Genomic DNA, 22,500 nt, shown 5'->3' with positions numbered 1-22,500 from the left:
CTTCCAATCTCATGACTACTCAACAATCACTGATTTAGTGACGTTAAGTTAAAGACTGATACATCCCCTTCCTTCCCTCGTGACATGAATACATCTCCGGTTGTAGTATGCTGAGTGAGGTGACTGAAGTGTCTGTGGAAGTCTCTGTGTTAGTGTGATGGTTTGACTCCCTCTGCTGTACCATCTCCCTGTGTTGAGTGAGCCGACTGAAGCGTGTCTGTGATAGTCTCTGTGATGGTCTGACTAACACTGTCTGTCACTTCTTATCTCCCTCCACTCCCTCAGTCGTACCAGACGATGCTACAGCCTACTAACCCTGTCTGTCTCTGTCACGCTCTCTATCTCCCTCCCAGAAGTAAGAAATCCCCAGCAGTACCACTACCAGAGAAGGAACCAGCCCCAGTACCAGCCCCAGTACCAGCCCCAGTACCAGCCCCAGTACRAGAGGACGCTACAGCCTTATTTGGACCTCCCCTGGAGACAGCCTTCAGAGAACAGAAGACTGAAGGTACAACTCTCTGCCGCATCTATCTTTGTCACTGTCATTCTTTCTTTCTGTGTGTGTGTGTTTGGTTGTGATTGAGCGTGTTTCTACCTTGTTTGGTTGCTGATTGGCGTGTTTCTACCTTGTTTGGTTGTGATTGAGCGTGTTTCTACCTTGTTTGGTTGTGATTGAGCGTGTTTCTACCTTGTTTGGTTGTGATTGAGCACTGTAACAACTCTGTGACTTGTTGTGATCCACTAAGGCTGGCAGTGACACTAAAGACACTGCACCAGAATAACACCAACAACATGGATGCTTTTTATCACCTACACTGCCTCTCTACCACCTCTAAAGACACTGTCCCTCTTTCCTGTCACCTGCACACACTGCCACTATGTCTTGCACACTAAACATTTCACAAACACACTAGGGGTCAGAGGCACTATGCGGTTACGTTTGGTTCCTCCGTGGTTGGTTTGCTGTGATGTCATGTGGATCCTCCCCTCATCCCTCTTCCAGTCACGGTGGATTTAGCTCTGCAGGCTCTGGGATGATGGGAAGCTCTTAGATGGTTATGTAACTACCTGTTGAGGCATAGCTAATGTCACCACACACATACAGTACAGCAGCCGTTCCTTTTTAACACTGTCCATTCAGAGATAGAACTATGTGGATAATGTCCCTACATGTAGTATCTCCCGTTCTCAATGGAGTGGAACAGTTCTGAGGAACTGATAGTGTTCCTAAGATCTCTTCATTGWTCCCTCTTAGTCAGGTAGTTTTTGAAAAATACAATTTGTTCTGAGGGACTCAAATGAAAAGAAATCCATCTCTTTTTAAGTAATGGTTATAGATGAAGTYTCTCTTTTTTACCACAGTGTTTGGTTATTTTTGATCTGACATGTTTAGGCTAATGCTAACATTACTTTATGTTTAGGAATTTTAAGTCCCCCTGAGGTATTTTTATTTAGCTCATGATACTGAAACCTCCTCTATGTTATGTCTCCTGTCTGTTTTGAATGTAGTGGGAATATCTGAGCAGGTGGTGTGTGACGTGTGGGGTGCTCCTCTACCTGAGTCTGAGTCACTGAGCCCAGACTTCTCTTTCACCAGAACCTTCTCCACAGGAAGTATGTTTTCTGTTTATGTTGCACTTCCTGGAATGACTCTGGAATGACTGCACGGAACCATCCACTCACCTCATAAACAAACTCACCCTCACGAATGAAACTAACGAGCGATCTGTGAATGAGCACGCCATTAACTCTCTCTCTTCCTCTGCAGCCTGTACTAATGCACTAATTTCATCCATTATTAGTTTGAGAAATAATTAAATCCATATACCATAGAGTTCAGATTAGATCGGGTAGATTTACTAATGTTGAGCATCATGATTCAATCACCTCTTCCTCCCTGCATCTGCATCTGCCATGGGTTATGGGCCATATGCATGGTGGTGTATGTCATGGGGGTGTATAGTATTTCCTGTCCTGCGCTGGTGTGGTGCAGCCAGACACTAACCCCAGTGGCCTCTAGATGGTGCCACCCTTTATAGTGCCATGCTGTTCATGGCCGCACTGATGTCATTGCAGCTCCGCCTCCGCTTCCGCCCAAGAATGTCCCAACCTCCCCCCCTCCGACCAGCTCCCCCTCTGCAGATGCTGCCGGTAAGACCCCTCGATCCCTCCCTCCAGCCCTCCTCCCTTCCCTCCCTTCTTCGCTACACCTCATATATCTCCAAACCATCCCCTCTTTGTATGTTTAATTGTTCTCTGTATTGCTTTCTTTTTCTTGCATTTGCTGTCTCTCTCTATCTCTGTCGGCTCTCTCTCATTCTCATACAAACTGTTATGATCCTCTCTCCCTGCACATGACTGTCTGTCAGAATTGTCAGTATCGACAGAAGGCTCAGAAAGGAAGACCTCCATCCCAAACCTGGACAACATTTTCGGCCCAGCGGAGCCCTCTGCCTTTGGCGAGGAGTCTGCCGACAAGTGGATCTGCTTCAGCGAGGAATTGGCAGCCTCTAAAGACCGCCCCTCCCGAAGGACCCAGCCCCGCCCCTATCAACGTCCCCAGCCCCTCCTAGAAGATCCCCCCGCTCTCCTGTACCCACTCCCCTCCCCCTTCGGAAACCCTTCTCCCTCTCTCCCCCTCTCCCTACCTCCCCTCCCCCACAGGAAGAAATCTCGGCTTTCTTTACCCACCTCTGAACCCCTACGAGGAACCAGCACTCCGCCTACCCACAGTTCCTACCCGTGCCCTAAAGGACCCACACCCCACCCCACACCACTTCCACCAAAAGGACCATCACACCACACCCCACTCCTCTATCCCACCATTGTCCCCCCTCTTGACCCACCCCCCAGCTATTGCCGCTGTTCCCCCAATCCCTTCACCCCCCAGTTTGCCCTGTCCCCTCTCTGCGTCCCACTCTCCTCCCAAAGCAAAAGGAAACACCTGTCTTCCCCACCAGCCCCCCTGGCCATGCCATTGTGGAACGAGCCCTCACGCCACCATCTCCCCACCCCTTGTCTTTGTCGAGGAGCGAACGAAGAGTCCCTGAAGGGCAGCTCCGCCTGTCCGCCTGCCCCATCGAACGAGGGCCTTGTTGAAACCGCCGCCTCGCCCCAAGATGTTGGGCCAGTGTCCCGTGCGCGCCTCCACCTCCTCCACCCCCTACGGTACAGGGGCAGTTGTGTCCTCGCCAGGACCCACGACAAGGGAAATGGTTAGTGTTGTATACCCCCAAGCGTCACACTCCATTCATAACAGAAAAACCCACACTGACCCACTTCAGAATCTTCTGTCTGTGTTGTAGAGATTGTCTGCGTATTCATGCAGTTAGCTAGTGTAAGCACATACTTGACAGGTTGTCAGTAATAATAAGAAGTTGGTTCTTAACTGACTATCTATTTAATGATATTTAGATTGGTGTGGTCTTTGCCTGGAGTGGCTCATGTTAAATCTACTGTGAATAGGAGATATCGTCTCTACATTGTTTAATGTTGCTAGATTAATGCGGACTGACCTCCCATATCACAATGGTCAAATTATAAACACATTACATACTGTATATGAGCTGTGGAGTACTGTACAGAAACTCTGCCTGCTCTTGTTTAGATGTACAGCTTGCCTTACAAAACATATAATCACATTGAGGGGCTGTGTGCTGTGTGTGTGTGGCTGTGTGTGTGTGTGGCTGTGTGTTGTGTGTAGCTGTGTGTTGGCTGTGGCTGTGTTCTTGTGTGTCTGTGTGTGGCTGTGGTCTGGTGTGTGGCCGTGTCTGTGTGTGTGGTCTTGTGTGTCTGTGTGTGTCTTGTGTTCTGTGCTGTGTCTGTGTGGCTGGTGTCTGTGTGTGTCGTGTGTGGCTAGTGTTGTGGCTGTGTGTGTGTTGTGTGTGTTGGTGTGTGTTTGTGCTGTGTGTGTGTGCTGTGTGTGGGCTTGTGTGTGTGTGGTGTGTGGTGTGTGTGTGTGTGTGGGTGTGTGGTGTTGTGTTGGGGGGTGTGTGTGTGTGCTGTGTGTGTGTTGTGTGTGTCTGTCCTGGTGTGTGTGTGTGTGGCTGAGTGTTGTGTGTGTGTGTGTGGCTGAGTGATGTGTGTGTGTGTGTGTGTGGTGAGTGTGTGTGTGGTGTGTGTGTGGCTGAGCTGTGTGTGTGTGTGGCTGAGTGTGTATGGATGTGTGTTATCAGTAAGAATTGGGTTGAGAACTCTCAGCCAATGAACCCATTTCTCCCTGTCTATTTAACCTTTACTGCAGTGGGCTAAATCAGGGTCACACAGAGTGTTTCTTGGTAGTCTTAAACAAATCTACTTTCAAACAAAAGTATACACCTCATGCACATGATTATGGGCTTAAAAAAAGAAATAAACCTGTACCATGTCAGATATAGAGTTGAAATTAATTACATTTTGTGTTTGCATCCCAATATTATACTTTATATATATCACACGAAGACTGAAATACAGGGGCGGTCCAGGCTGTTCTGCCACCCTAGGCGAGACAAAAAAAGTGACACTCCCCGCAGAACTAGAATAGTTCCAGTAAGCAAAATGTTGTTGAAAAGACATCTAAAATATGTATTTTCCAGACGTTGAAGTTAGGTTCAATTTAAATTATGAATGAAAGTTGAAAATATATCATATTCTAGACATGTATGTTTGGGCCAAATCAAGGCTGGTCCCGACTGGACAAAATCTGAACCAAACATCGGTTCTGACTTTGTCCGGACCGGACCAAAAATCAATGTCCATATACGTTGAAATCAAGGCCGGTCCAGACTGCACCAAAATAAGATGTCCTAAAGGTGTCGGCCCGTGCTTACTGAGGTATAGCCTACAGTGTCACCTGAAGTAGAGTTTTAGGAATGCCCTTCTATATGGTAGGTCCACCATTTGTAAAACACCAAAAAGATATGGCCTGTCCAGACCGGACCAAAAGAGACTTCCTAAAGAAGTCAGCGTCAGTCCGTGCTTACTGGGGTGTAGCCGACCATGTCGGCCTACAATGGAATTTTCTGAATGCCCATCCATGTGGTAGGCCTACCGTTTGTAAAACAGGCTGTTGCATTGGCTTTATTTGTCATGATTCCTGTGACTAATCAATTTGGCTATTTAAGCTCTGACTATCAGCTACCCAACTTTATCAGGAGTTATCCTGAGCCTATTTTCAATATTTACACAGCAGGAAATGCAGAAGGATTTTATTTTGCGCTATGATAAAAAAAATTGACAGATACAAACTTGAAACTACTCATGACAATTTAGCCCAAGGGATGAAACTCCTGCATAGCAATTGTGAGTAGCCTGATTGTTTATTCCATATTGTTCACTTTACCTGGACCTGTCCTGTTTTTAGGATTTAGGTTTTTAGGTTGTTAGCATGTCAGCACATTTTTTTATTTGATTCGGCGCAATTTAGGTTAGGCTATTTGATCGGAGAAACCTGCATGATGTTAAAAGTTTCCTTCTCATTACATTGTCATCCATTTTCTCTCCAGCCTGTAGGCTACAGAAAGGCCACATACTGTACTATTTCTACCACTATATCTGCTACATGATTTATATTAGATCATTTTTTTGACAGAACTTTGGTGGAGTGCTGAAGCAATGCATCTCTCCAACAGTACCCTGGAGAAGCGTGCTGGGAATGGACAAGATAAATATTTTGTGTCCCTGCCTTTGACAAAGTGGGCACTGCTTATCACAGGGCAGCATTAGCGCTCACCTAAAATGCCTATATGCCACTGGTTGAGAGAAATTATCATTGTTTTTGGGCAGAATTCTGAGGTTTTATATTTGTTGTTGGAGGTGCATCTTGGTCCTCGTCAATCTGCCGCCTAATCCTGCCTAATGAGCGGGCCAGTCTTGCTGAAATATAGCTCAACCGTTTGACGAGGAAAAACACTGGATGTTTGGCGTCTTTAAAAAAAATTGTTTAAATTAATTATGAAATTATTAAAAATATTAATAACAGTCCAGCCATGAGGCCACTAGAGGCCTGCAGGAAAGGGCTACAATGATTTACACCACACACAATCTTGCTTTACAATCATCACAAACTCTGTTATGTAGTATTGTTCTTCTGTAGACCAGACATTGTAGTGTACATGACCATGAGGAGGACAAGGACAGTTTGTTTAGTTTAACACAAAGGGAATGGGAAACCAGGTTTGAGGACTGAAAACACAGCTGGGACAGATCTCGCTGACGCAGCACATCGGTACAGTGGACAAATCCAAATCCAGATTTGTCCGGTACAGTGGACAAATCAAGTACAGTGGACAAATCCAGTTAACAACCCAAATAGCACTGTATCAAAATGCACACTGAACACTGAACAGGCAACCATGGGACTGGTGTGTGTTGTTTCACTGGAATTATTCAGCTCAGTAGCAATTCAATCAAACATAATGTTCTGTAAACAGGAAACCAGGTTAACCAATCATTATTCCAGAATGTACTAGATGTTCTTGACTCTGTCGTCTGGTCAGTTTTTTGTTTTCATGTTCAAGGATCTCCCCAGATTGTAATGTTCTAACTCTCTGGACAGTGATGTCATGATGTTCTAACTCTCTGGACAGTGATGTCATGATGTTCTAACTCTCTGGACAGTGATGTCATGATGTTCTAACTCTCTGGACAGTGATGTCATAATGTGCTAACTCTCTGGACAGTGATGTCATGATGTTCTAACTCTCTGGACAGTGATGTCATGATGTTCTAACTCTCTGGACGGTGATGTCATGATGTTCTAACTCTCTGGACGGTGATGTCATGATGTTCTAACTCTCTGGACGGTGATGTCATGATGTTCTAACTCTCTGGAGGGTGATGTCATGATGTTCTAACTCTCTGGAGGGTGATGTCATGATGTTCTAACTCTCTGGAGGGTGATGTCATGATGTTCTAACTCTCTGGACGGTGATGTCATGATGTTCTAACTCTCTGGACGGTGATGTCATGATGTTGTAACCCAGATGTCTTCTTGTCCCCATACAGGAGCATCCTCTCCGGCTCGTCCTGCTACACCGTCAGCTACATCAGCGGGTTTCAGCAGCCCCACCCCGCCCCCTCCCCCTCCACGTCCCACCTCACGACCCAAATTGCCCCCTGGAAAACCCAGCAAGGGGGACATGGTATGTGATATCGTCCATCTCTATTTACACTGTCCTTAAACAGAAACAACAATAGCTCAAATCCTGCCTCAAAAAGCACACTCCCCCTCTTAAGATGTTTATACTGTATGGTACCTCCATATCTTGAGATATCTGTACTTTACATTTTTTATGGTTTCACTTTTAGCCCTCCAAAAATGTATGCTGAACTGTGAGGGTGTCCGAACATAAAAACAGTGATACTATAAATCCTGTAATCTCTCTCTCTCTCTCTCTCTCTCTTCTCCTCTCTCTCTCTCTCTCTCTCTCTTCTCTCTCTCCTCTCGATCCATCTCTCTCTCTTCTCTCTCTCTCTCTCGCTCTCTCCTCTTCCTCGTCCGGTCCCCCAGAGCCCGGCCGCTTCAGTCCCCCGGGCAGTCACTCGTCCAGCCCCCCTTCCATTGCCCCCCTGGCCCGGTCCGAGAGCACTTCCTCTATCTCCTCCAACAACTCCTTGAGTGCAGCCACCACCCCCACCGTCGGTAAAAATCTCACCCTTTCTGTGTCAGGTGTGTGTACACCATCATCTCCTATCTCTATCTGTGCTAGTGTGGTTATTTGTGCTACTGTGGTCGTCTGTGCTGTGTTGCCTGTGTGGTTTGGTCAATTTCTGCTACTGAGATGGCCGCATCCATTTAAATTCCGTTCAACGGGGTATGGTAGTAGGTGCCAGGCGCACTGGTTTGAGTGTGTCAAGAACTGCAACACTGCGGGTTTTTCACACAGTTTCCTGTGTGTATCAAGAATGGTCCACCACCCGAAGGACATCCAGCCAACTTGACACAACTGTGGGAAGCATTGGAGTCAACATGGGCCAGCATCCCTGTGGGAAGCATTGGAGTCAACATAGTCCAGCATCCCTGTGGGAAGCATTGGAGTCAACATGGGCCAGCATCCCTGTGGGAAGCATTGGAGTCAACATGGGCCAGCATCCCTGTGAAAAGTTTTTGACACCTTGTAGAGTCCATTCCCGACAAATTGAGGCTGTTCTGAGGGCAAAGGGAGTGCCCGAAGGTGTTCCTAATGTTTTGTACACTCAGTGTATATCTGCTCGAGTACAGTATTCACTCAATGTATTACACTGCATTTCTGTGAATGTGGTATAGAATTTTCAAGACTAAAAATGCCTAATAAGTCATAATGAAATGGTTAAATATACTATAACCATTCACTCAGCTAGGGGAAAAGGAACCTACAGTACAGTATATTACAACATAATACAGGCCGTCATAAGGAACATATGGTATTAAACCCAAAGAGCGACATTGTAAATCATCACTTAATTGAAGCATAATATGGTAAAGGTTTGCTGGGTATTTACTGTTTTGTTAGATACACAAAGCAATATGCATGCGTCATATTTTCGTTAGATAAATAAGGAGAACAGTAGAAAATATGATTTGCAACCTAAGTAGGCTTAGCGAGCGGAGAGCCCACAATCATACCTTGTGTTTCGCATCCCATAGATGTTCTTCCTCAACATTTTTCATCCAGCCATAAGTTCACAACATGCCCTCCATACTTTGACACTGTACGTTTTTAATTGTCACCATTGTTTCTTACATGGTTTTATTCCTCAGTTAGATTTCTCCTTTGTTTTGATTTGTGTTTGTTTGGTTTTTGCTCTTGTCTTTGTCCCTTTTTCATTTGGGCTGTCGCTTGACGTGATGTCAGAAGATGATGCATTTGTAAACAAACTGCCTACGTTTGGGAGGCCCTTTGATTCTCTGGCAGGTACAGTATAGTGTGGATGAAGGGAGGGGGCTATCTGAGAGGAAGGGGCTGGGGGTGGGACCTGGAAGGGGTCCGATGATGCCTATTTACCCATGATGATGTCATACGTCATCCGTCCATGAGAATGTTCTTGCTTTGTTTGTTTTTGTCAAGCCGTCTCAGAATGGATAGCAGCCATCCTGTGAGGGGAGTAGATGTTGAACTGAGACATTGGAGTACGCCACAGATTACATTTTCATTTCTTTACTTTGATAAATGGTGAAACACCTCTCTCGCTGTCTATCTTACTCGCATACTCTCACATCAAAGTATCCCAAGGATACTTTTTTCAGAAAGCTGAAATGCCATGCATCTCTTTTTCATCTTCCCAAACCGGCATCTTTGGCTGTCCTGCCCTCATCGCCACAGCAACGTCCCTGTTTTGTATGATAGTCATTGTGTGTGTACTGTATGGAGAGCACTGTGTTTTCAAGCATGGTGTTACTCTGCAGTCTGCAGTGCTGTGTGTGTGTGTGTATGAGTGTGTGTTCATGTGTATTAAGAGTGTAGTCTGTCTGAAGAGCTTCTGTGGCATCGAGATCCAGACACACAAACACACACTCCAGGGGCGTCATTTCAGCTAAACCTAGGATATGGAAAAGTAACAGGGGGAGGGTGGGGGGGGTATTCCTCCGAGGCATTGAAGCTAATTTACTGCATTTCTACACAATTTAAAAACTCTCTAATGCAATTTGGAGAACAGCAAAAACAAGCAAAATTTCCTCCAGCCATTATCACCTTGTTGCTGTAGCTTCATTCACTTCAGTCAATAGGGAACTTAACATTCTACAAGAATTAGCTGCTACGCACTAGCTCAGCACCGGGATAACATTTCCAGTTTGGTTACATGTCAAGTCAAACAGCAGTTACCTATCTAAAGCGATCTACTACAGCCATATTTACCTCTGCACTGTTTTGTAGAAAAAGTCATGCTGTTCCCTGCAGCTGCGTCCATGTACTCTCCATAAAGCCAGCCAGCCATACAATCATCCTTCCCTCCCGCTCCCAGGCGTCCGCATGGTCCTAAAGTCTGCTAAACTGCAGGATTGATAGCAGCCTTATTAATAGTTGGTGTTGAGCTAGGGTATTGGTGACTGCCCTGACACACACACACACACAACACACCACACACACACACCACACACACCACAACACACACACACACACACACACACACACACACACACACACACACACACACACCACCACACACACACACACACACATTGTGATACAGACAGAGCATCTTTTGAAGTCTGGAAGAAAATTAGTGTCTCAGCCAGTTGATAATTATTGTGCCACCTTTCCTCAACACTCAGAACAACACAGGCAGACAGACAGGCAGACAGACAGACAGACAGACAGCTTCCAAACCTCTCCACCTGACCCCCATCTACCCCCTTCCCTCTGTCCCAGATCGCTCTCTCTCTCACTCCACCCAATGGGAACATGTTTCTCCACTACACTCCGCTCCACTACAAACCTTTGCTCCCTACACTCTGCTCCACTACACTCTGCTCCTACCTCCCTGCTCCACTCCACTCTGCTCCACTACACTCTTGCTCCACTACATTCTGCTCCACTACACTCCTGCTCCACTACATTCTGCTCCACTCGCTCCACTACACTCTGCTCCATACATTCTGCTCCACTACATCCGCCCCACTACACTCCGCTCCACACTACTAACTCTGCTCCACTACACTCTGCTCCACTACACTCTGCTCCACTAACCACTACACTCTCTCCACTACACTCCGCTCCACTACACTCCACTACACTGCTCCAACTACACTCTCCATACATCTCTGCTCCACTACACTCTGCTCCACTACACTCTGCTCCACTACACTCCGCTCCACTTCACTAACCACCCCCATCAGAACACCTGCCCACTATTCTCTAGTGTCTTCACCCACAGTCATCCTTCACTCAATCCATCAACTCCAGCCATCTATTCACTACACCCAAAGGCCCCAATCACACCCTAAGCAGTCGCACCTTAACTCTGATCCCTTCGACCAACTCCCCTCCTCCACCAATGGTTTTACCCTTATCACTGCCCCCTGGTGTATGTCATCAGGTTGATTTGTTTTATATTTGGATCCCCATTAGCTTTTGCAGAAGCAGCAGCTACTCTTTCTGTGGTCCACAGACAGTCCAACAGCCAAGCTCCATCTGTATTGAAAGACAAAGCATGACACAAAAACCGTTAGAATATTAGCATTAGGACAGGAGGATGTGATTTAAATGGATTCATGTAATGGTAATGAAGGTTTTCTATAGCAGTGTGTAGATGAGTATTGTATGACAGGTGTCATTCCCAGTCAGTCCTCCTCCAGGCTTGGCTTTTTCTCTCCATGCCCCAAGAGACTCAACAATACCATCCACCAACAGATACCTAACTTCACCTGGTCCAACCTCCAACCCCCTCCCACGCACCCACACGTGACCTTTTCACACTACTGAGCCGAGCTGTACTAAGCTTATCTGGCGTGTCCAGTTGCTTCCTGGAACCATGCTGGAAAGGACAATGTGGAAAGAATATGATCTGAGCCTGCACAGTAAGGTTCGGGTTGGACTATAGTGTGAAATGACCCACAGACACACAGGGTCACGCACAATTTGTTCCTGTCCTGTCCTGGCAGTGTTTTGGCTTGCTGTGCCATGCACCCCTCTTTACCCCACCTCACCTCACTGTGTTGTGTGATGGACCTGCCATGTGACTCATGCTACTGTCCTTCTCTCTTCCTCCTCCTCTCACCCACCCTCCTCACCCACTCTCCCTCCTCCCTGCCCCACCACAGAGAATGACCAGCCTTCCCTGGTTTGGTTTGACAGAGGGAAGTTTTATTTAACCTTTGAAGGTAAGTTGTGTCTGCACAACGGCTAACTGCAGTGCACACACTCATCCGGGGTCACCCAGGCCTCATCTGTGCAAGCTTCTCCTCTAACTCCTCCCCCCTCCTTTATCTCCTCCCCCTCCTCTAACTCCTCTCACTCCTTCAGTCATGGCCACATCTCACTCCCTCCAAGCGAACTGCTGCGCCCCTCTACATCCAGCCCTCTTGTCTTATTCCTCACACTCCTCCTCCTCGCGTCGTCATTCGTTCTCATTTCACATTTCCACAAGTCTGCCGTTTCCAAAAAGATCATCAAATCAAATCAAATTGTATTGGTCACATACACATGGTTAGCAYATGTTATTGCTAGTGTAGCGAAATGCTTGTTCTTCTAGTTCCGACAGTGCAGCAATATCTAACAATTCCYCAACAAATACCTAATGGAATAAGGAATGGAATGGAATAAGAATATATAAATATAAATATATGGAGCAATGACAGAGAGGCATAGGCTACGATGCAATAGATCATTTAGAATACAGTATATACTGTACATATGAGTATGATATGTAAACATTATTAAAGTGGCATTATTAAAGTGACTATTGTTCCATTTATTAAAGTGGCCAATGATTTAAAGTCTGTATGTAGGCAGCAGCCTCTGCGCTAGTGATGGCTGTTTAACAGTCTGATGGTCTTGAGATAGAAGCTGTTTTTTAGTCTCTCGGCCCCAGCTTTGATGTACCTGTACTGACCTCGCCTTCTGAATGATAGCGGTGTGGACAGGCAGTGGCTCGGGTGGTTGTTGTCCTTGATGATATTTTTGGCCTTCCTGTGACATTGGGTGCTGTAGGTGTCCTGGAGGGCAGGTAGTTTGCCCCCGGTGTTGCGTTGTGCAGACCGCACCACCCTCTGGAGAGCCTTGCGGTTGTGGGCGGTGCAGTTGCAGTACCAGGCGGTTATACAGCCCGACAGGATGCTCTCAATTGTGCATCTGTAAAAGTTGGGGGTTTTAGGTGACAAGCCAAATTTCTTCAGCCTCCTGATCATTGATCGTTCTTCATGTACTTTACTAATCTCTGTTTTTGTCATTTTCTTTTTTGTGTGGACTCACTCTCTTTGGTCTTTTGGGTTTGGATATTGATCTCTCTCTCTGATTTTGTCACAATGACTCWGCATCAACAGTATGTCTGGGATACGCATGTCCTCTCTCTCTTTGTAAAACTATTTTTCATTCTTTATTTCTGTCGGTCTTCTCAGTGCTTTTCAGTGTTTCTGAAACACAACAAACCTTCTCATGTAGCTGGCTTTATTAACCCTCCTACTGTAAATATAGTGAAACCTGAAATTGTACAACAATGTCCAACAGTCTTGAGGGACTTCACATCGATGTACAGTACATCCACCATTTAATTTAACAAGGTAATGGGATATCATAGGAGATAAACCCACCCACACATCATACACAGGTACTGGTTCTCATTTCAATTACATAGATATGTGACAATGGAGTAGTGGCCTGAGGGAACACACTAAATGTATTGAGTAAAGTGTTACGAAATGTAATATTATAAATTGTATATAACTGCCTTAATTGTGCTGGACACAGGAAGAGTAGGCAGCTAATGGGGATCCTTAATAAATACAAAATATGAATACAGTGATTCTCTCACACACTCTTTGGTTCTCCATCTTCATCCATACATGGCTGTTGAGAGATGGAGAGTTAGGGAACAGAAAATAGAGGGTGTAGTACAGGAAGTGGGAGGAGTCTAAAGGACAGAGATGTAGTGGAGCAGTCAAGAGAGGGATGAGAGAACAGTAGTAGCTTTGGTGGTTTGTGAGGACTATGGACATGGGTTGTGTTTAATGCTGAAAGTCTTCCTTCTCGCTTTCTGCTTTTCATTCTGTCTCTCTCTCCAACATTTTTTTGTCTGAGTGAGTCTCTCTCTCTCCCTCCTTTCTGTATTGCTATTAAATGTGTGTGTGCTGTCTGAAACAGGCTGCTCCAGGGGACCCAGCCCTCTCACCATGGGGGCCCAGGACACCCTTCCGGTGGCGGCAGCTTTTACTGAAACGGTCAATGCCTTCTTCAAAGGAGCCAACCCTAACAAGTAGGTCCACTCAAACACGTTAGGAGATGTCTCTCACTGTATGCACCCTCTCTTTCTCCCCCCTTTTTCTCTCCCTCTCTGTCTCTCTCTGTCCCTTTCTATATTTCTACCAATTCTCTCCACTCTCTCTCTTACTCTTTTTCCCTCTGTCCATTTCATTTCTATGATATCTCTCTCCTTGCTTTACTCTGTTCTCCTCTTTCTCATCCTTCGGACGTTCTAACCTCGTCCTCCCGGGTTCCTGTCAAAAGGTGTGTTGTGAAGATKACAGGCGAGATGGTGCTGTCGTTTCCAGCGGGGATCACACGGCACTTTGCCAATAACCCGTCCCCTGCCGTGCTAACCTTCAGCATAACCCACTACAGCTGGCTGGAGCATGTGCTGCCTAATCCCCAGCTACTCTGCTGGTAAAGACCACTATAACACCCCTCACACAACTCACTACGCCCTGTAGCATTTAGAACATGTGACATTGAACGCCTAAAATCATACTGTAACAAAACAATCCACCCGTCCWGTTCTGACTGGGCTCTGAGTCACTGTGAATTCATCCCAGTGGTCTGACTAACCACCTCATTCCAAGGTTATTCTGCACTCTCACGTGTAAAATGCATCAGAGTTGTTGTTGTTGTTGTTGTATAGCACTCAGTATCTGTTTGCAATCTCTGCACTGCAATAGTCCTGACCTCTGTGTAGTAGATACAAAGATAACTTGTACTCTGTTGTCTATGTGTTGACTAAAGTTTAGATGGATCAATCATGACATTAGATAATATGATAAAATACATATTGTGTGCCCACATAGTGACACCGCCACAACACCCAACCCTGACTGCAAGACCTTCTGGGTGAACATGCCAAACCTGATGACCCATCTAAAGAAGGTGGCCGAGCAGAAACCCCAGGCCACATACTACAATGTGGACATGCTCAAATACCAGGTGAGCTGAACTATGTTCTACTATAGAGATACAGAAACCAATACCAGGTRAGCCCATCTCTCTGTCTGCAACTGGTACTAGATTATAGGCTGATCCATAGAGATCAAGTCTTCTTTCTGTGACCAAGGTTGACCCATTTAAAACCAGATATTTAAAGTCTGTCCTGTCCAGTCTGTATCCATAGTTACTATTCCAGTTTAATGTTATTATGCATTCTTTCCTCTGTATTGTTTATGTGTGCAGGTATCAGCGCAGGGCCTCACGTCGACCCCCCTGAACCTGGCAGCCAGTTGGCGTTGTGAACCKACCAGCACGGACCTCCGAATAGACTACAAGTACAACGGCGGCTCCATGACAACGCCCGTGGCGCTCAACAACGTCCAGTTCCTGATCCCCGTAGACGGAGGGGTCACCAAGCTACTGGCTGTGCTTCCCCCCGCCGCATGGTAAGACCGAATAGTATACTTCATGTCAGAACTGTATACAATACATTTCTATTGAATTAAATTCACTTAATTTGATCATTAAAAGTTGAAGGCTGCTTCAGTCGGAGACATCCCATGGCTCTATGGCTCAGCCCTGTGGTGAAGACATTCATTTTTCGGGTTTGAAAAGGCCCGTTTCCCAGACCCAGATTWAACCTATTCCTTGCTTTTAGAGAGTAACAGATTACATTTGATTCTGTTCTTCCAGGAATGCAGAGCAGCAAAGAATCCTGTGGAAGATTCCTGATATTTCCCAGAAATCTGAAAATGGAGGTAAATAACCTTGTTTATACCCAGGAGGAATCAGTAATGCCTTGTTATCATCTTCTCCACTAAAGTACTAATCAAAAATAATTTTTGAAGTCGCGTCATGACAACAACTAAGGGCTTGAAAAACATCAATAACGTTTGACTGCCGAGAGTACTTGCGAACTAAGTGCAAACCGATTTTACATGTAGAATCGCGCAAAAATGTCGGCAGTCGATCAGTAGATGAACGGGAGATCCTTATTCAGTGTGATGTGTGTGACCCTTAATATCAATAAAATTAAAACAAATGTATTTATAAAGCCCTTTTTACATCAGCCGATGTCACAAAGTGCAGTCCAYAAATCCAGCCTAAAACCCCAAACAGCAAGCAATGCAGATGTAGAAGCGCGGTGGCTGGGAAAAGCTCCCTAGAAAGGCAAGAACCTAGGAAGAAACCTAGAGAGGAACCAGGCTCTTGAGGTGCCACCTCCTTCTGCTGTGCCGGTGCAGATTATAACAGTACATGGCCAAGATGTTCAAACGTTCATAGATGACCAGCAGGGTCAAATAATATAATCACAGTGGTTGTAGGGTGCAACAGGTCAACACCTCAGGAGTAAATGTCAGTTGCTTTTTATAGCGATGATTCAGAGTTAGAACAGCAGGTGCGGTAGAAGAGAGAGAGAGAGAGTCGAAAAGAGCAGGTCCGGGACAGGTAGCACATCCCGTGAACAGGTCAGGGTTCCATAGCCGCAGGCAGAAGAGTTGAAACTGGAGCAGCAGCACGGCCAGGTGGACTGAGGAAAGCAAGGAGTCATCAGGCCCGGTAGTCCTGAGGCATGGTCCCAGGTCTCCGGAGAGGGAGAGGAGAGGAGAGGGAGAGGAAGAGCGAGAGAATTGAGGAGCATACTTAAATTACACAGGACACCGGCTAAGACAGAGAATTACACCAGATATAACAGACTGACTCTAGCCACCCGACACACAAACTATTGCAGCATAGATACTGTAGGCGGAGACAGGAGGGTCAGAGAGCACTGTGGCCTCATCCGACGATACCCCCAGACAGGGCCACCAGGCAGGATATGACCCCACCCACTTTGCCAAAGCACAGCCCCACACCACTAGATATATTCCGCAAACCACCAACTTACTACCCTGAGGCAAGGCTGAGTATAACCCATGAAGATCTCCCCCACGGCACGAACCCAAGGGGCAACAACCCAGGCAGGAAGATCAGTCAGTGACTCAACCCACTCAAGTGACACACCCCTCCTAGGGATGGCATGGAAGAGCACTAGTAAGCCAGTGACTCAGGCAGAGAATCCCAGTGGAGAGAGGGAAACCGGCCAGGCAGAGACAGCAAGGGCGGTTCGTCGCTKCAGTGCCTTTCCGTTCKCCTTCGCACCCCTGGGCCAGACTACACTCAAATATTGGACCTACTAAAGAGATGAGTCTTCAATAAAAACTTAAAGGTTGAGACCGAGTCTGCGTCTCTCWCATGGATAGGCAGATCATTCCATAAAAATTGAGCTCTATAGGAGAAAGCCCTGCCTCCAACTGTTTGCTTAGAAATTCTAGGTACAATGAGGAGGCCTGCGTCTTGTGACCGTAGTGTACGTGTAGGTATGTACGGCAAGACCAAATCAGAGAGATAGGTAGGAGCAAGCCCATGTAATGATTTGTAGGTTAGCAGTAAAACCTTGAAATCAGTAATATGGTCACATTTTTTGGTTCTAGTCAAGATTCTAGCAGCCGTGTTTAGCACTAACTGAAATMTATTTAGTGCTTTATCCGGGTAGCCGGAAAGTAGAGCATTGCAGTAGTCTAATCTAGAAGTGACAAAAGCATGGATTTGCTTTTCTGCATCATTTTTGGACAAAAAGTTTCAGATTTTTGCAATGTTACGAAGATGGAAAAAATAGATCCTTGAAATATTCTTCATATGTTCGTCAGAAGAGAGATCAGGGTCCAGAGTAACGCTGAGGTCTTTCACAGTTTTTTTTGAGACGACTGTACAACCATCAAGATTAATTGTCAGATCCAACGTAAGATCTCTTTGTTTCTTGGGACCTAGAACTAGCATCTCTGTTTTGACTGAGTTTTTCCACATTTTTCCACTTCCAGGGAATGCAATTTTGGGGCTTCACCATGTTTCATCAAAATGTACAGCTGTGTATCGCCTGCATAGCAATAAAGGTTAACATTATGTTTCCGAATGACATCAACAAGAGGGTAAAATATATAGTGAAAACAATAGTGGTCCTAAAACGGAACCTTGAGGAACACCGAAACTTACAACTGATTTATCAGAGGACAAACCGTCCACAGAGACAAACTGATATCTTTCCAACAGATAAGACCAAAACCAGGCCAGAACTTGTCCATGTAGACCAATTAGGGTTTCCAATCTCTCCAAAAGAWTGTGGTGATCGATGGTGTCAAAAGCAGCACTAAGGTCTAGAAGCACGAGGACAGATGCAGAGCCTGGCTTGTGGATGCCCTATTAAGACACTTTATGTTGGTGTTTCCTTTATTTTGGTAGTTACCTGAATGTTTGCCTTATAGGGCTGATTTAGCTATGGATGGATACATTTGTGTTTTTCCGTCCAGATGAACAGACCCTTTTAATAATGACATTACCTTTGACTTACTGTACATGACGTTTGGCCTTTGCCCCATTTTACTCACTCTTGCCCCCTTCTGTCTGGAGATGGTTCCAACAGTCATAATGATCAGAGATGAGTTAAAGAACCATAGAATTAGGAATTAAAATACTAGAATGGACATGAACCTTCTTATGATGGGATAAAGGTCAGCCATTTTGGTCAGGGAGTTGCTGCCAGTGCTGGGATAAGATATTGTATAAAATAATGAATTTGAAGAATGTATTAGCTAGCTAGCCAGACAGTTTTAGAGCAATTGTTGCAAATCTCTGCCACTGCAATAGTCCTGACCTCTGTGTAGTGAGATATCAAAGATAACTTGTACTCTGTTGTCTATGTGTTGACTAAAGTTAGATGGACCTTCAATCATCTCAGACATTAGATATCATGCAAAAAATACAAGATTTGTGTGTGCCGCACATACTGACCACGGCACAAACACCCACCCTAGCCTGGCAAGACCTGTCTGGCCGGGTCGACAAGCCGCACAAACCTGATGACCATCTAAAAGAAGGTGGCCGAGCAGACAAACCCAGGCCACATACTACAATAGTGGAATGGCTCAATACCAGGTGAGCTGAACTATGTTCACTATAGAGATACAGAACAATACCAGGTTAGCCCATTCTCTCTGTCTGCAACTTGGTACTAGAGTATAGACTGAATCAGTAAGATCAAGTCTTCTTCTTGAACCAAGGTTAACCCACTGTAAAAACCAATATAGAAGTCGTCCGTCCAGTCTGTATCCATAGTTAACGTATTCCAGTTGATTTATTATGCATCATTTCTCTGAATTGTTTAATGTTGGCAGGTATCAGCCGCAGGCCTCACGTGACCGCTGAACCTGGCAGCCAGTTGGCGTTGTGAACCAACCCAGCACGGACCTCCCGAAAGACACAAGTACAACGCGCTCCATGAACAAACGCCAGTCGCAATCAAACAACTCAAGTTCCTGATCACCGTAGGACCGGAGGGTCACAAGCTACTGGCGTGCTTCCCCCGCGGATGCTCGCGAATCTTTGTAAAGACCGAAAGGTGATTGCTTCATGTATCAGAACTGAATATACAAATACATTTCTATTGAATTAAATTCACTTAATTTATCATTTAAAAGTTGAAGCTGCTTCTAGTCGGAAGACCATACCCAAGGCTTATGGCTCCAGCCCTGTGGTGAAGACATTCATTTTTCGGGTTTGAAAGGCCCGTTACCCAGACAGCATTAACCTATTCCTTGCTTTTAGAGAAGTAACAGATTAACATTGTGATTCTGTCTTGCAGGAATGCAGAGCAGCAAAGAATCCTGTGAAGAGATTCCTGATATTCCCAGAAATTGAAAATGGAGGTAAATAACTGTTTAGTACCCAGGAGGAATCAGTAATGCCTTGTGTATCATCTTCATGCACTAAGTACTAAGTCAAAAATAATGTTATTGAAGTCGCGCTATGCCAACAACAGGACTCTAAGGGCTTGAAAAAAATCAATACGTTTTGCCTGCCGAGAGTACGTTGCGACCTAAGTGCAAAAACCGATTTTACATGTAGAATCCCGCAGGCAAAATGTCGCAGTCGATCAGTAGATACGGACGATCTTTATCTCGGTGTGGATGTGCTGATGACATAGACTTACAATCATAAAATTAAAACAAATGTATTTATATAGAGCACTTTTTACATCAGCCCGATGTTCACAAAGTGCAGTTCCGAAATCCACCTAAAACCCAAAAGCAGGCAATGCAGATGTAGAAGAGCGCGGTGGCTGGGAAAAACGCTCCCTAAAAAGCGAAGAACCTAGGAAGAAACCTAGAGAGGAACCGAAGGCTCTGAGGGTGGCAGTTCTTCTGGCTGTGCCGGGTGGCAGATTATAATGTACATGGCCAAGATGTTCAAACGTTCATAGATGACACAGGGTCAAATAATAATAATCACAGTGGTTGTAGAGGGTGCAACAGCTCACAACCTCAGGAGTAAATGTCAGTTGGCTTTTTTATAGCCGATGATTCAAGTTAGAGACAGCAGGTGCGGTAGAGAGAGAGAGGGATGTCGAAAAGGAAGCAGGTACGGGACAGGTACACATCCCGTGAACAGGTAGGGTTCCATAGCCGCAGGCAGAAGAGTTGAAACTGGAGCAGGCAGCAGCAGCAGCGTGAGACTGAGGAAAGCAAGGAGCATCAGACCCGGGTAGTCCTGAGGCATGGATCCAGGATCTCGCGGGAGGAGAGGAAGGGAGAGGGAAGAAGGAGCGAGAAATTAGAGGGAGCAATACTTATAAATGTCACAACAAGGACACCGGCTAAGACAGAATTACACAGATAATAACGACTGACTGCTACCACCACACACCTACTATTGCAGCATAGATACTGTAGGCGGAGACAGGAGGGGTCAGGAGACACTGTGGCTCATCCGACGATACCCCAGACAGGCCAACCAGGCAGGATATGACCCCACCCACTTTGCAGAAGCAACGCGCCACCCCACACATACCATAATGTGATATCCGCAAACCACCAGAACTTACTACCCTGAGGCAAAGGCTGAGTAATAACCATGAGATCTCCCCCACGCACGCACGACCCAAGGGGCAACAACCCAGGCAGGAAGATCAGGTCAGTGACTCAACCCACTCAAGTGACACACCCCTCCTAGGGATGCATGGAAGAGCACTAGTAAGCCAGTGACTCAGGCAGAGAATCCAGTGGAGGAGGGAAACCGGCCAGGCAGAGACAGCAAGGGCGGTTCGTCGTCCAGTGCTTCCCGTTCCCCTTCGCACCCTGGGCCAGACTACACTCAAATATTGGACCTACTAAAGAGAAGTGCTTCATAAAAACTTAAAGGTTGAGACCGAGTCTGCGTCTCTCTCATGGATAGGCAGATCATTCCATAAAAATTGAGCTCTATAGGAAGAAAGCCCTGCCTCCAACTGTTTGCTAAAATTCTAGTACAATAGGAGGCCTGCGTCTTGTGACCGTAGTGTACGTGATGGTATGTACGGCAAGACCAAATCAGAGAGATAGGTAGGACAAGCCCAGTGTATGATTTGTAGGTTAGCAGTAAAACCTTGACTAGTAATATGGTCACATTTTTGTTTAGTCAAGATTCTAGCAGCACGTGTTTAGCACTAACTGAAATTTATTTAGTGCTTTATCCGGGTAGCCGGAAAGTAGAGCATTGCAGTAGTCTAATCTAGAAGTGACAAAGCATGGATTTGCTTTTCTGCATCATTTTTGGACAAAAGAGTTCAGATTTTTGCAATGTTCGAAGATGGAAAAAATAGAGACCTTGAATTTCTTCAATATGTTCAGAAAGAGATCAGGTTCCAGAGTAACGCTGAGGTCTTCACAGTTTTTTTTGAGACGACTGTACAACCATCAAGATTAATTGTCAGATCCAACGTAAGATCTCTTTGTTTCTTGGGACCTAGAACTAGATCTTGTTTTGACTGAGTTTTTCCACATTTTTCCACTTCCAGGGAATGCAATTTGGGGCTTCACCATGTTTCTCAAAATGTACTGTGTATCGCCTGCATAGCAATAAAGGTTAACATTATGTTTCCGAATGACATCAAACAAGAGGGTAAATATATAGTGAAAACAATAGTGGTCCTAAAACGGAACCTTGAGGAACACCGAAACTTACAACTGATTTATCAGAGGACAAACCGTCCACAGAGACAAACTGATATACAATAAATAAGACCAAAACACAGGCCAGCATTGCCCATGTAGACCAATTAGGGTTTCCAATCTCTCCAAAGAGATGTGTGATCGATGGTGTCAAAAGCAGCACTAAGGTCTAGAAGACACGAGGACAATGCAGAGCCTGCTTGTGGATGCCCTATTAAGACACTTTATGTGGTGTTCCTTTATTTTGGTAGACCTGAATGTTTGCCTTATAGGGCTGATTTAGCTATGGATGATACACATTTGTGTTTTCCGTCCAGATGAACAGACCTTTTAAATAATGACATTACCTTTGACTTACTGTACATGACGTTTGGCCTTTGCCCCATTTTACTACGCATCTTGCCTTCTGTCTGGAGATGGTGTCCAACCAGTCAATAATTACAAGAGGAATAGACTTTATGCAAGGAGATACCATGAGATGTAGGGATTTTAAAAATAGTACTAAGAAATGGATCATAAAGACTGTTAATGAGTGAGATAGGAGTGATTACGGAATGTACGTGAAGTAGATGATGGTCAGGCCATGGATTTGGTCAGGAATCTGCCGCCAGGCTGGGATATGCCAGATATAGTCATAAAAATAATGAAATTTTGAAGAGATAGTATTA

The 22,500-nt window shown here is 45.5% G+C and overlaps 1 protein-coding gene across 1 annotated transcript in view; it reads left to right on the top strand.

Moving 5' to 3' along the window:
- sgip1a (SH3GL interacting endocytic adaptor 1a) overlaps positions 1-22,500 on the top strand; it is a 51,079-nt gene that overhangs the window by 20,262 nt on the left and 8,317 nt on the right. The window contains 15 exon segments of the mRNA XM_070447433.1: positions 354-508; positions 1,510-1,614; positions 2,077-2,151; positions 2,370-3,140; positions 3,143-3,174; positions 3,177-3,215; positions 6,963-7,121; positions 7,492-7,648; positions 8,814-8,873; positions 11,720-11,779; positions 13,758-13,869; positions 14,121-14,276; positions 14,675-14,810; positions 15,054-15,256; positions 15,504-15,568. Coding sequence (XP_070303534.1) covers positions 354-508; positions 1,510-1,614; positions 2,077-2,151; positions 2,370-3,140; positions 3,143-3,174; positions 3,177-3,215; positions 6,963-7,121; positions 7,492-7,648; positions 8,814-8,873; positions 11,720-11,779; positions 13,758-13,869; positions 14,121-14,276; positions 14,675-14,810; positions 15,054-15,256; positions 15,504-15,568 — 2,285 coding nt within the window.

The sequence above is a fragment of the Salvelinus sp. IW2-2015 genome, linkage group LG16, assembly GCF_002910315.2.
Source record: "Salvelinus sp. IW2-2015 linkage group LG16, ASM291031v2, whole genome shotgun sequence".
NCBI lineage: Eukaryota > Metazoa > Chordata > Actinopteri > Salmoniformes > Salmonidae > Salvelinus > Salvelinus sp. IW2-2015.
The sequence above is the reverse complement of the archived record's forward strand: the minus strand, read 5'-3'. Positions and strand labels throughout refer to the sequence as shown.